The sequence below is a fragment of the Perna viridis genome, chromosome 2, assembly GCF_037379345.1.
Source record: "Perna viridis isolate PV_CMFRI_1.1 ecotype Kerala chromosome 2, ASM3737934v1, whole genome shotgun sequence".
In the NCBI taxonomy this organism is placed as follows: domain Eukaryota; kingdom Metazoa; phylum Mollusca; class Bivalvia; order Mytilida; family Mytilidae; genus Perna; species Perna viridis.
Window position 1 is genome coordinate 50,446,021 of NC_142446.1, and position 13,106 is coordinate 50,459,126.

Consider the following 13,106-nt stretch of genomic DNA (forward strand, 5'->3'; position numbering starts at 1 on the left):
TTCCTACCACACCCGGAAGTCACCAATGAGCAAGATGACATTTTGATGAGGTGACAGCTTCTACATTCATGGGTGCGATTTGTCCACTGAAAAATGGATGACACGAATAATAGCAAGAAATCTCTTAGTTTTCAAATGCAAATAGGTCTAACAAGGGATCAAATAAATGTCGAAGGGGAGCTTACACTTGCTAATTTGAAAGAAATCGCCTGTTCTTTTGTCGACAGGAAGGTAAGTCTGTTTTGATGGTGTGTATATTGTTATTGTTTACAGAAACTGAGGTAGACACATTATGTTTCACGATTTTTACTGTAAGTGATGCAGTTTGTTCAATTTTGCACAGTCCATGAATTTGATCTAATTCAAGTGCTAGGTACTATTTAAGACAGTCAGTATGATACTGTACTCAAAATACAGGAGAATAAAAAAAGTAGATTGTCCATATGCAGCTAATTCAGTGGTAACTAACACCAAGGTTTTTTTTTTTTTGTTTTTGTTTTTGCTTTTGTTTTGTTTTTTGTTTTTTTTTTTGTTTTGCCTTTTTTAAATTTGAAATCATAATAAGCAGACTACAAAATTTATAGAAGTGGTTATTTTAATGTACATAGACACATTATTACAGTGGTACAATGTAAATAGACATTCATCAAACTAAAATTGTTTACTAAGTTATCAGTATTCATGTAAAATTGCACATACTCGGTACTCCACTTGTACAGTGTACCTCTGTGAATTTGATATTTTTTGTATAAGTTAAATGAAATAAAAATTGACAATTGTGTATGGTGGAATAAATGGAAATGGTGAAATGCAGCAAATGCACCAGTGTATAATCTAAATCCAAAAATTGTAAAAACTTTCATTGAAAAAAATCTTCTGTAAGCTAGACTAATCAGTAGATTTCAAGTCTTCCATGTACACATAACTCACCAGGAAGAGCAAAAATACATGTACATATGTAATTCTTTTCAAGTAAGTATTTTGCAAACCTACATGTAGCTTTATTTTGTAAGCACTTAGGGGTCCAAAAACACCTGTAAGTGCAAAATAAAAATTCATGTAGCACTGTAATAATGCTTCTATGTACATTGAAATAACCACTTGTATAAATGTACAAGTCAATGTAGGGTATACATGTAGAGTACATGTATACCCTACACTGACTTGTACATTTATGCTGATCACATAGACCATTTTCAGGAAATCGTAGCTGATACATCATAGGTGGTATATTTGCTGGTGAAATTGGCCCCTTATTTTATGAATTGTTGAAGGGTATTAACAAAATTACCAAACTGATAAACTCTAAGCAAAAGTCGAAACTTGAAAAGAAAAGTCTATATAACAAATGACAACATCAAGGTAAATCAAGTCCAAAAAAAACATTCACCATTATTTAACGAAAGTATGCCAAGGGAATTGCTCATATTTGCAAATCAGGCTACTATTTCTAACTCTGTTTCAAATTAACATGGACATGATCACTGCTCAAAATGGCTGATTCTCTTAAACATCCCCTAAAGCAGGAAATCAAAAAACCTTTTGAGCATGAACTGCTTTGTCAACCAGATCAATACTCTTCTGCAATTTTTTTACTCTTTATTTATCCATTAAGATTTTGTAGTTTTACATGTATGTTTGTGCAGGTATTACAATTTTGAAAAAAAAATTATGATGCATGTAATAAAATAAAGCTACATGTAGTTTTGCAAAATAATTATTTGAAAAGAATTAGTTAATATTATTTTTCTTTGATATGTCAGTGTGCAATGTACTACATACATGTACATGCACATGTGCAATTTATTTATTTAAAAAAAAAAACTGTTGATTGTTATAATTCTGTTTCAAAGTCTACAAATTCAGATTATTAGGGGTCTAAAATCACTTGTAAGTGGAACTTGTCCTTTCCAAAATTGTTAGAATCATTCTATCTCTATCAGATCTGTAGTAAATGTACATTTTGTATACTAGACCCTGTCATGGTCATCTTTGTTTCATGGCACCTGCACATACTTTGTACTTGTATATTGAAGTGTAGTACATTTAACTGGAATTCGAGAAAATTCATGTGCTAGAAATATGATATACATGTTTGTATGAGATCCTTGATTTTTATTTTATAATGTTTTGACTTCTCTACCATTTACATTTAGCTACATTGTACAATGTACCTTTGAGTGTTCTGAGCAACTGTTTATAATACATGGTAGTGTTATAGCTAGAATTTGAATATACATATGTAGAGGGGCACAGGAGGAGGGCACTCTCATGTGTAATATGGTAGATGTAATACACAGACCCACAGATTTGTCAATTTGTTTTAGAATATCACAATGTGCATTTTGTAGTATATACATAATACAGTACAGAAAGAGACATACCATGTCTGATCACTGACAAACACGTGGTGGTTTTCCATTCTTTTAGTGATAGCCAATAACGTTGTTATTTCTTAAGGTTAATAACTTATCTTAAAAATTCTTTTTGGAAGTTGTTTGGCATAACCTACAATGTAGCATTCTAAGTTTTAAAAAAGGGAACTTTCTATTTGGATAAACAAAGTTGGGGCTACCACTAACAGTGGTGTACCACCCTGTCAGTGATCAGCCATGGTATGTCTCTTTCTGTTGTGTACATTGTACATTTGTACATTTATATCGGTTGAAGGAGAAATAAGTTATTTGCATTGTTCATTTCATATAAAATGGGTTGGGTGACATTGTTTATCAGAATACATGTACGTGTGTCAGAACACTTTAAAATCACATGTGCATGTACATTTGTATTAAGAGGGATGCAGAGATGCTTAATGGAGCATGGATCTTTCTCTGGTATGTAATGCCCCTCCACTTCTCTTTAGCAAGGAGATGGTATTGTACTTAGCCTGTTAAGTTTTAGATGGTTCTATAAAAGTCAGGTCCACATTTTCATAAAGAATTGTACAGAAATGTACAGTTTAATGCAAAAAGTACAATTGAATTATATCTGTTGTGACTGATCTTTCAGTTTTCACTACATCTTGAAAACAACTTTGCCTTAGACATGTGTGAACTCATTTTCCTTTCCTCGTTTGTCTACCCCAGACTTGACTTTATGAGCAACTCAGCGGGTGTTTCTAGAAAAGCAGAGGACGCTTACCCTACCGTGCACCTGGTCCATGATCCCAGTTTTTATTGGAGTCCGAATTGCTCATTTGCTTTTGTTACTTTGTATGTATGATATTAGTTACTTTATGTTCTTTGTTGTGTATGTCTGTTTTCCATGTCTGGTCTTAGTCCCTGGGTTACATTCTTTTGATTACCGCTATAACCTTGGTTCCGTTGATTACTCTTTCGAAAACATGGTGGTGTGAGACATCTTTGACTAACATGTATGGAGTTAATAGTATGTGGCATTGTACAAATCGTGTACACAATGTTCATTGCATGCATCATGCATCAACATCATTGATCACCTGATCTAAGCTGTTCATTTGTATATATGTTTGTTCAATATATGAATATCATTTTTTCACGTTACAATGAATGGATTCTTGACAATGTCTTATACATTGTATGTAAATGTAGAAAGCTTTGTAAATGAAATTTCTATCGCATGACAATTTTGTCAATTTACATTTATAGCACCTTCATACAGAATATGTTAACTATACTGTATGTTTTTCCTTAATGATATAGTTACATGTACATGTAGATGTTGTTTTTTTTTTATAATTCAAAAATATATTATATTTTAATTCTTAAATGGATATAATGACTATGGTTAGGCTGGTAATGAAATGTTCATGTACATGTATATCAAGCATTTTATTTAGACTTTAAAACATCATGATGAGTTTTAAGTTTTCGTACTTTTTTTGGTAATTATTTTAAAATTAGATGTTTGTAAGACTGAATAGATGTTATTCCAAATTAGGAAATCTGGAATTGCTTTGTAATTATACACTCTACTGGAAAAAAACTGGTACCAAAATAAACATATTCTTATAGCAAAGCTTTTGTCTGAAACATTGTTGGCCTTCCAAAATGATTATAATCAATGCCAATTTTTCTTTTGTAGATAATAAGAGCATTGATAAGCTTTAAGAATCTATTTTTTAATTTAAATCCATAAAAAATGATTTCCTGCATAAAATTCTTCCTTGCTCATGATTGTGTGACCTACCATTTTACCCCAGATAATCTTTACTAGAAATGGGGAACATCTAAATTAATGAGTTTTTCTTGAAGTTGGAATATCATCAATACAATGTAGGGACATCTTAGAAAGTTGAAAATAGAATGTTCATTTTTGTTACAACAGATATTTTCCTGTAAACTTAAATATATGTACATTAAAAGCACAGTGCTTTTTGGTGGGACTTGTCCCAAAAGTTCTAGCCTGACTACCACTATTTTAGTGTTTCATACCAGTAGTTTTCTCATAAGAACAAACAGTGAACTCTACATTGAATAACTACAGCTTTTGTGATAGGACATGCATCATGTTCCAGTGCCAAGGTGGAATACGTTTATAGGAAGGAACAGAATACAGGTCAAAAGCTCTTTTTAAGGCCCCATTTAAAATAATGTTAATTTTCCCTTTACCAACCCTATCTCCTACCTTTGGGTAGGTACATGTAGGTAGGGAAATTTTTCATCTCGAAGTTCATCTGATTCTGTAAAAACCATGATCAAAGAAGTGAAAAATGTTGCCTTGAAAATTTTTTTAAAATTTTGTCGGAGGATGGCAGTAAAATAATTTGGGTAGGGCCAATTTTTATGAGTAGGCAGGGTAAGGGAAAACAAACTTAAATTTAAATTTTAGCCTTAGGTTCAATGTGTGGATAAGATTATGAGAATTGATCACCATCGATACCTGTAGTACATCCGTCTTCATCAAAGTAATTACATGTAAAGATCAAATTAAATGGATTTGTATTGTCTTTAGGCTATTGCTATACATAGAGGAAGTGTTACTGTTCTTTTCATGTACACATACTTCCTTTTTGTTGAAATGTTGTGACAGTCCAAAGTACTATAAGCTCATGATACAATTTATGATTTTTATGCATGTTTTTGAGGAATCAGAAAATATATGTAGTTTAAACGTATGAAAAATGTTTTATTGATACTATGGCATGAGCCTAGTTCAAGTTAAGATTGGCTTTAAATACAAGGGATAACTTTCAGGGCCCAATCGGAATTCCTCTGCCTTTCTAGTTACACTATTAAAAACCTTGAAGGGAAAAGGCAAAATAATAGGTCTTATTTGACTGATCCGATTCTGAAATTATAGTTTTACTAGTTGAAATTTTTACCATTACTTTTTTTTTCCTAGCACTTTACGCCAAAATTCTTGACAGAATTATTATTCTTTATTTCTAGTGATATCTAACCAAATTCTTTAGAATCACCAGGTGGATAGATCTACTTTGAGTTGTGCATGGCTACAATTCTGGCAATTTTTTTTCAAAAAGAAATTCTTATTTCTGCATCTGAGGTCGTCATTTCTTGTGTAGCCAAAATTGGCAAAGTAATTCCGATTGTCTCAGGGCATAATCTAGAAGGAGAAATGAATAAAAACTTTTGCTTCTTTGTGCTCACTTTTCCTATTTGTCTTTGACAGGGAAAAGTTTTTGTAATAGATAACATAGACAAAAATGTAAAAATTAATATTTTTTAAGCAGATTCTACTTCTCCTTGTCATCGATGTCTAGATGAGGCCATAAACGATTCATTGGTGGGGCCGTAAACATGTGTAATTTGATATGTACATCTGACAATGTGGTAAACAATCATTTGAGCATTATTTATATTAAGAAAAAAAATCTTCTGATACTCATAAGTTATAACAACCTTCAGTTTGCATTTAATGTCATTTCAATATTTCATTTATCGCAATTGGTTAAATGCTTTTCTTCTAAACCAACAGTTTCAAATTTACTTTCAAGAATGTAAGGTTCAGGATTTTTCAGAGTTAGGAATAAATGATCCACTTTAGAATCACAGGAAGTCCTTAATTAAATGTCAACGAAAAGAGTCCAGGACCTAAGTTAAAAGAAATTTCAAAAGTCCAAGGTTGGAAATCAAGAGTCTTGGACCTCGGACCACCACTAATTTGAATATGAGCCTGTTAAGTACTTCTTTACCATGAGGACTTACAAGTACTTGTAGAAAATTGTACTGTTAATTACAATTCTGACAATTATAAGCTTTTGTCTGGCAACCCACACACTGTCTGTTTCTTAGATCTTGTAAAATATCATCCACTCCTCAGTAAATGAAAAATTCTTGTGGTCCAAATTTCTTCCAATACATTTATCCAAATGGTAGTCATGGTTCAAAGTGCAGAGATACATGTGCCACTTTAAACTTTTCATGAAATTGAATAATTGTCACATCATTATTTTTTTGATAAGGTTAATATAGAAGTTACAATTGAAAGATGTAAAATAGCCAATTATACAACAGCACCATAACATGTCAGATTGTATCAATGTCAACTGTCTACCTTTACTTGTAATTAAGTGCAAAATTCTTTTCTTTACTGGTACTGTGTGTACATGTATTTACATGCATGTGAAAAAATCCAAACCAGGTACATTCATCATAATAAACATTTTTAATTTCAATCTACAGGTAGATGAATGCTAGTGAATTATAGTTACACAATGTACATGTATCACTAAGATTGCTTAAGAGGAGATTTTGACTTCAATAGTCAGTTACTTGCAAAATGCAAGTTAAAATTCAAATTTGCTGGTAGAAATTAAGTCCAGAAATAACCTAAAAAAACTTTAAATTTAGTGCGTGTAAATTTTCAGTACTTGCTAAATTTAGCTAGTAGAAAAATACTGAAATTCAATCCCTGATAGCGTATGTATATGTAATATTGCGGCCTAAAAGATGTGTGTTTCCAATAAAGTTAAAAACAAAAATAAAGGGTTGGTAGGTTAGGAAGCAATTGAAAAATTGGATTGTTTCAGTTTCTGTAAACACTTCTTTTAAATTTGTTTACGACAGATTTTGAGAGTCCCTGAAACTTATATTTAATAAGTACATATTCTTTACTAGGACAATTATGTTTTAGTGTGGTTTTTAAAAATATGATATATACATGTAAAATGGAGCCATACTTTAATTTTTTTAAACAACACTTCAGCATTTTTTGTAATACTGTGAATTCATTACGTATGACCCATTCCATTTTTCACTTGAGAAACTTATTTTCTTCGTGAAAGCAATCTTTAATTTTTCTGAATTTCTAACATTGGGTACACATTGACCTCAAATCAGTCTGTAAGACTTTAAAAGGGGGAGAATATGAGTTAAGAACCAAATATTTTCTAACTTTAATGCATTGCTTTGAACCATAAAATATGATTTTGTGTTGAGTGCAAGTAAATTGAATTTATTCACAATTCAAGAATTATGATCCTAATCTCACAAATTAATTTTGTATGTGTATTAGGGTATCTAGCTATGATCACCTAATTTACTCCTCTCTCTCTCTCTCTCCCTCTCTCTCTCTAGCTTTAACTCTCTGCTTTGGGAGTAACCTTAAAGGAGTATACAGGAACATTTTTTTTTGGGGGGTGGGGGGGGGCCTTTACTGTTGTTTGTCAACACAATTTTTGTTAGAATGGTTTGGGAATATTTTAAAATATACTCACAGGAAATCACCTACCGTTTACATGTTTGTATGAAAACCTATTACTACCAAAGTATTAGTAAGTGACCTACATATCCATATATTGACTTAATCAAACATATCAGTTCAGGAAGCAATTGAGCCAAAATCCAAGCTTAGGATTTTTTACATGTTGTACATTTTAGGCCTTTTTTAAGTATGGGTGAAGTGTTCTTGAACAAGTGTATATAGTTTTATGTACTGATTTAGTTACCAGTGCAGTTACTGAATCATGATAGCTCTTTAAGATCTTGGAGTACATGTATATGATGCTTGTTGAGTGTCTGTTTTTCCTGTGTTTGAAACGTTTTCTCCATTTCTGTTAGAATATGTAGGCAAATGAACCAATTGCAGCTATCGTGGACTTTCACATCTTCATGCTGGGGAACACAAGTGTAATATATATACTTACAATGTAAAAAAACTAAAGTTTAAAGTCTCATAGATTTGAAGCTGTTATCTTCTTGGTCCCTTTATTTTTTCTCTTTTTTTCTGTTTTTTGTTTACCTTTCAATATTTTGACAAATATAACATGTAAAAATGTTCATATTTAGTGCCTTATAACACCATGTTACTTCAATGATTTCATGATATGTGCTCAAATAGCCTTCTACATTTTGCAGTGTTAACTGTAAATCAATTGTTTCATGACTTTTCTTGTACAGTTTTTTTTGTACTATGTATTTATTTACATGTTCTCTGAATTATATTTTAACAAATTACTTACTGCTACTTGTTTCAGCATTTCTTGTACACATGTACATGTATCATATGTCATTCAATTTCATTTTTAAAGCTTTCATCATTTTGAGATAAGTTACCACTGATTGATAAATAAAATCTTGTATTTTGATACTAATTATGTCTATATTCGTGTGATATTTGATCTTAAACATGAAGATTACAAGCTATTTAAGTTTTTAAATTATGACGAAGACATTACACTTATTTAAGGTGTGGCCATTTAATTTCCAGTATACAGGTAACTTGAACCACCACCCACACAGGTAGTGAAAGTGATAAGAGGAAAGGCATGAACACTGATTAAGTTAAACCTATGTAAATGTTTATGCTTTATAGATAAATTGCCATTAATATAATTACAGTCAAACCTGCCTTTTTGACTTAAAATTTGTGCAGATTAGACTGGTGTCTTGTTTATGAAGGTTCAAAATACAATGATTGATGTAAAAAGATTTTAAAAGGGACATGTATCCGGTTTAGACAGGTTTTCAGATTTTTCAGGGTTTTGTTAAGGCAGATACCACTGTATATTATTTATATACAGTGAAACCTGTATAACTGAACCTCATAAAGTCTGAAGATTTTGTTTAGTTTAGAGAAGTGTTGGTTTTACACAGGTTTCCAATTTCCTCAGTGTTCAGGACAGGCAGATATTTGTTTAGTTGTAAATGACTAGGTGGATTTTGGTTTTTACTTCCTGACTTCTTATGATATGTAGGTTACAACTTTACAAATATATTCAGTGTTTGTACATGTATATTTATACCATAGTTGGTAAAGCAGTTACCTTATTACCCCATACCCAATCCTCTTTTTACTTTGGAAAATATGAGCCATTTTGTTGTAAATTGGGAAATTAGGGATAATAGTACAAAACTGAATTTGTAGTTTAAATTATTAGTCTTATAGGGGATAACAAAGAAAGATAAGTCCTAAATAATAAATCAGTGAATTATTTAAAAAAAGAAACACCATATCATACACCTTGGTTATCTAATTTATCTGATAATTTAGGATACATTTTAGTCTCTTTTTTTGGACTAACTGGGAAAGTTTCCTTAGGGGAAACAGCCTTATTTCAGATGTGATTTAAATAGCGTATCTTTTAAAGCTTTGAACAAAATCTGAAAAATTATTATTAGGCCCAAAAAAAATTCTTGTTTTCTGCTACCAGCAAGAAAAAAAGGGTAAATAGGTAGGGAATAATAGGATAATTAATTTGAATGAGTGAATAACCAAAATAATATCACGAGTGCTGAAGAACGCCTAGATTTAACAAGTTTCCCACACAAATTAAATCCTTGACCGTTCTTGGCACAAGTGATCATATTTTGGTTATTCACTATAACCAACTGATTTTTTTCTATATATTATGTAGATTTTCTTCATTATTCATCAATATTTTTAACACGACTTTTACATTCTGTGATTGGCAGAAAGTCGGAGAATGAAATTACCAAATTTATTTCACAGTGTGAATTATCAAAATTTATTACACTGGGAACATTTGATAAAACACTGTTATCTATATAATAAAGTATACTATTTGTCAAAAGAACATTTTACATTGAGTTAATAGGGAAACAATTTAGACTTTAACAATATTTGGGAGAAATGACCATAAAATGTTTATGATAGGCAAAAAAAATAGGGTAGGTAGGGTACCAAGAAGCAGACATGTTATGTTTTGCTTTATCTTGATAACTTTGATACTTTTGATTCTTTCATGTAGTAAGCAAGGATGTTTATCTATTTTAAAGTAGCTGTCTTTGTAAGAATCATGCAAAATCCAAAAAAATGTGATACACCTTGAAAAAGACTACATATTTTTATTTTTGCAATTAAGTTGTTTTATGGGACTATACTATGAAATGTGTAATTATTCATTCAAATCTGCCTGCTCTTAGGAGATAATCAACATTGAAAATCCAATAGATTCTATTGTATTTGAAGGTCATTTACAGAGTTATCTACCTTAATTTTGAAATTTATAGTGCATTCTATATAATTTTCATCTCCATAGAACACAGCTGATATGAAAAACTGAATGTTAATTCTTTTTACTATGGCAATTCAAACAAAATATCATAAATAAAAATATATAGGCTTTTTATCCATGAATCACATTTTGCATGATTCTTAGCTGGAGTGCTACTTAAATTAAAAATGCCTATAGGTGCATAGAATGTTTGGCAACAGCTTGATATAAATGATAAATAAAATTCTGTGGTTAACTCTGTGTACCTATGTCAAGGGTTGTTTAAGGCTTTTACAGTTTCCTTGTGACCTATGTTTTATATATTATGACTGCAGTTGGAACTACTAGTACATGTACATTTTCATTACACCAAAATATCCTCAGATGCAGAAAAGAGTTATTTGTTAGAATTGTGGATGGCACTAAAAGATATAGTAGACATTTTTTTAGACCAAGAAAAAAAGTAATTGTAAAAAATTTGACCAGTTCTAATGCATACAAAATTTTCCTTCTGTGGAACGAGAAAGACTAAAGTATTTCCAATTTACATGACTCTTCAGCATATTGTCTTCTAAAGAGTATACCAGTTGCTTATTATCATATCTACCCATATTTTGAACTTTAAATTATAAAGGGTAATCAAGGGAACCAAGACATACACAACGAAGAACATGAAATAACCAAAATAATACTTACAAAGCAACAGAAATAAATGAGCAACCCAGACTCCACTAAAAACTGGGAGCATGGACCAGGTGTACCAGTAGAACTCTCTTTAGAAAGAATTCTGACCAAAAGAACAAATGAACTGATATGTCCAATTAGGGATGTCAGTAGCATTTTAAGTACCGGTAGAAGGGGGAAAAAAAGAAAAAGTAGCAGGTTGACTTCACCCGTTTTTGAAAATATAGTAGATGTCAAAAGATAAGCTAGTAGCTGTCTAATTTTGCCAGTTGACGGCTGCTATTGACATCCCTACAAATATTTTATGAATTGACTTATAATCATTGTAGATGATAGACAACCACAACTGGTAGACAAATGTATTGTCAGACTTACTCTGAAGGTCAGCAAGTTTAAGACTTATAGAACAATCTCTCTTGTGAATGACAATTTCCTTTCAGACATATTAAAACATTCTGTATGTCAGAACAGACAAAGAGATTGTGGCATGCATGGTTATAAATTCTTAAAGATGACATTGGTGCATCTAAATGGCCATCAACATTGACAGTTACTAGATATGTTCTATTCCACTGTCTGTCGAGAATATTGGCTAGGTTTAACTAGTCCAGCTCTCAGAAAAAATGCATTGAGTATGGTAATTATTGTTTCTCCTAGAAGTATACTGAAGTAGTACTTTGTTAACCATTCAGTGGTCATAAATATGTGTTCTACCTTTACAAATGTAATTGGTTTAACATATGGTATACAGACATGCAGTGCTGTGTTGTACATGTACAATGTACATGTATCAGTGACACAGGTAATAATTAAAAGTGTGTAAATTACCGTAGAAATATGATACAATCAAAATATTTGTCATTTAAGACCTTTATGTGTCAATTTGGTCAATACCAACTAATTCTAAATAAGGCCAAAAATAATAATATAATCGTTCCCATTACCCTACCTACCCTAGTTTTTTGTGCCTACACTAAACTTTTTATCAGCATTTTGCACAGTAAAGTATAGATTGTTTTCCCGTTAAAAAAATCAAATAATTTCCCTATTTACCTGCTCTATTTTTTTTTTGCTGGTAGGAGGAAACGATGCTATTATTATATTGTTTTTTTGGCCTAAAATAGTGTTTGTAGAACAGATTTTACATTTGGTCTCTCTAACCTTAAGTGTTAATACTTGTATATAAACATTAAAATCTTGCAGCAGTTAAAGTGTGAGATCAACATATCAATATAAAAAAAACTAGGAATAGAATTTCATGTTCTCTGATTGAAATAAATTGAAATCTTATCACTGGGTGTCTCACTGAGATATTTCCTGATCTTGCACTTCCTGACACTATCTGTTTCTTTTTCTCTTTTTTGGAAACAGTTTCTGTTTTTTGTTCATGTATATTTGAATCCCTAAAATGTTCCTTTTGATTATGTTTTACAGTATATGTACCATGTGTTTTTTTTTTGTTTTTTTTATACACCCGTCTAAGACAGGACGTATTATGTTCTACTGTTGTATGTCTGTCCATCGTCCACACTTCGGACAATAACTCAAAAACACTTTCATTAACTTTTATGAAACTTTGATGCATTGTTCATATCTATTGACATAAGCTCCCTTTCGATTTTTATAAATTTCAGATTTATCGTTTCGGTGTTATGAATTTTTTACTCTTTAAAAAAAAGGTGGAAAAGGCCAGTGAAATTTTATTTGTTGAAAAATCATTGAAAATGGACCATTTGATGTGATGATTGACTGATAAATATAAAAGGTACTAGGTAACCTTGTCAGAAAAGTGTGTTTTGGATAAGATAGAAATGTATGGGTGAAAAATCTAAGACAACAAACTTAGTTAAACTTTAGGTAGCCTTGATAGTGCAAAATTTTTTGTGCATTTTTTATTTACTTCTTTTTGGGGGGAGAGGGTATTTGACAGGGCTAATAGTATTTTTAGTTAATCATATAAATTCATTAAAAGCATAAGGACAAGTTAAAAGGCAGCGAACGTATTTTGTGCTTAAAGCACAGCTCT

At 31.2% G+C, this 13,106-nt stretch overlaps 1 protein-coding gene across 10 annotated transcripts in view; it reads left to right on the forward strand.

Annotated features, from left to right (window-relative positions):
• Window positions 1-13,106, forward strand: part of LOC148625632 (serine/threonine-protein kinase D1-like) — a 79,357-nt gene continuing 66,251 nt past the window's right edge. For all 10 annotated transcript variants that reach the window (XR_015919959.1, XM_088569272.1, XM_088569266.1 and 7 more), the window contains exon 1: window positions 1-231. Coding sequence is in view for 9 of the 10 variants with exons in the window: in XM_088569272.1 (XP_088425398.1) it covers window positions 94-231 (138 nt within the window). In the remaining variant the exon portion in view is untranslated. The remainder of the gene's footprint in view (window positions 232-13,106) is intronic.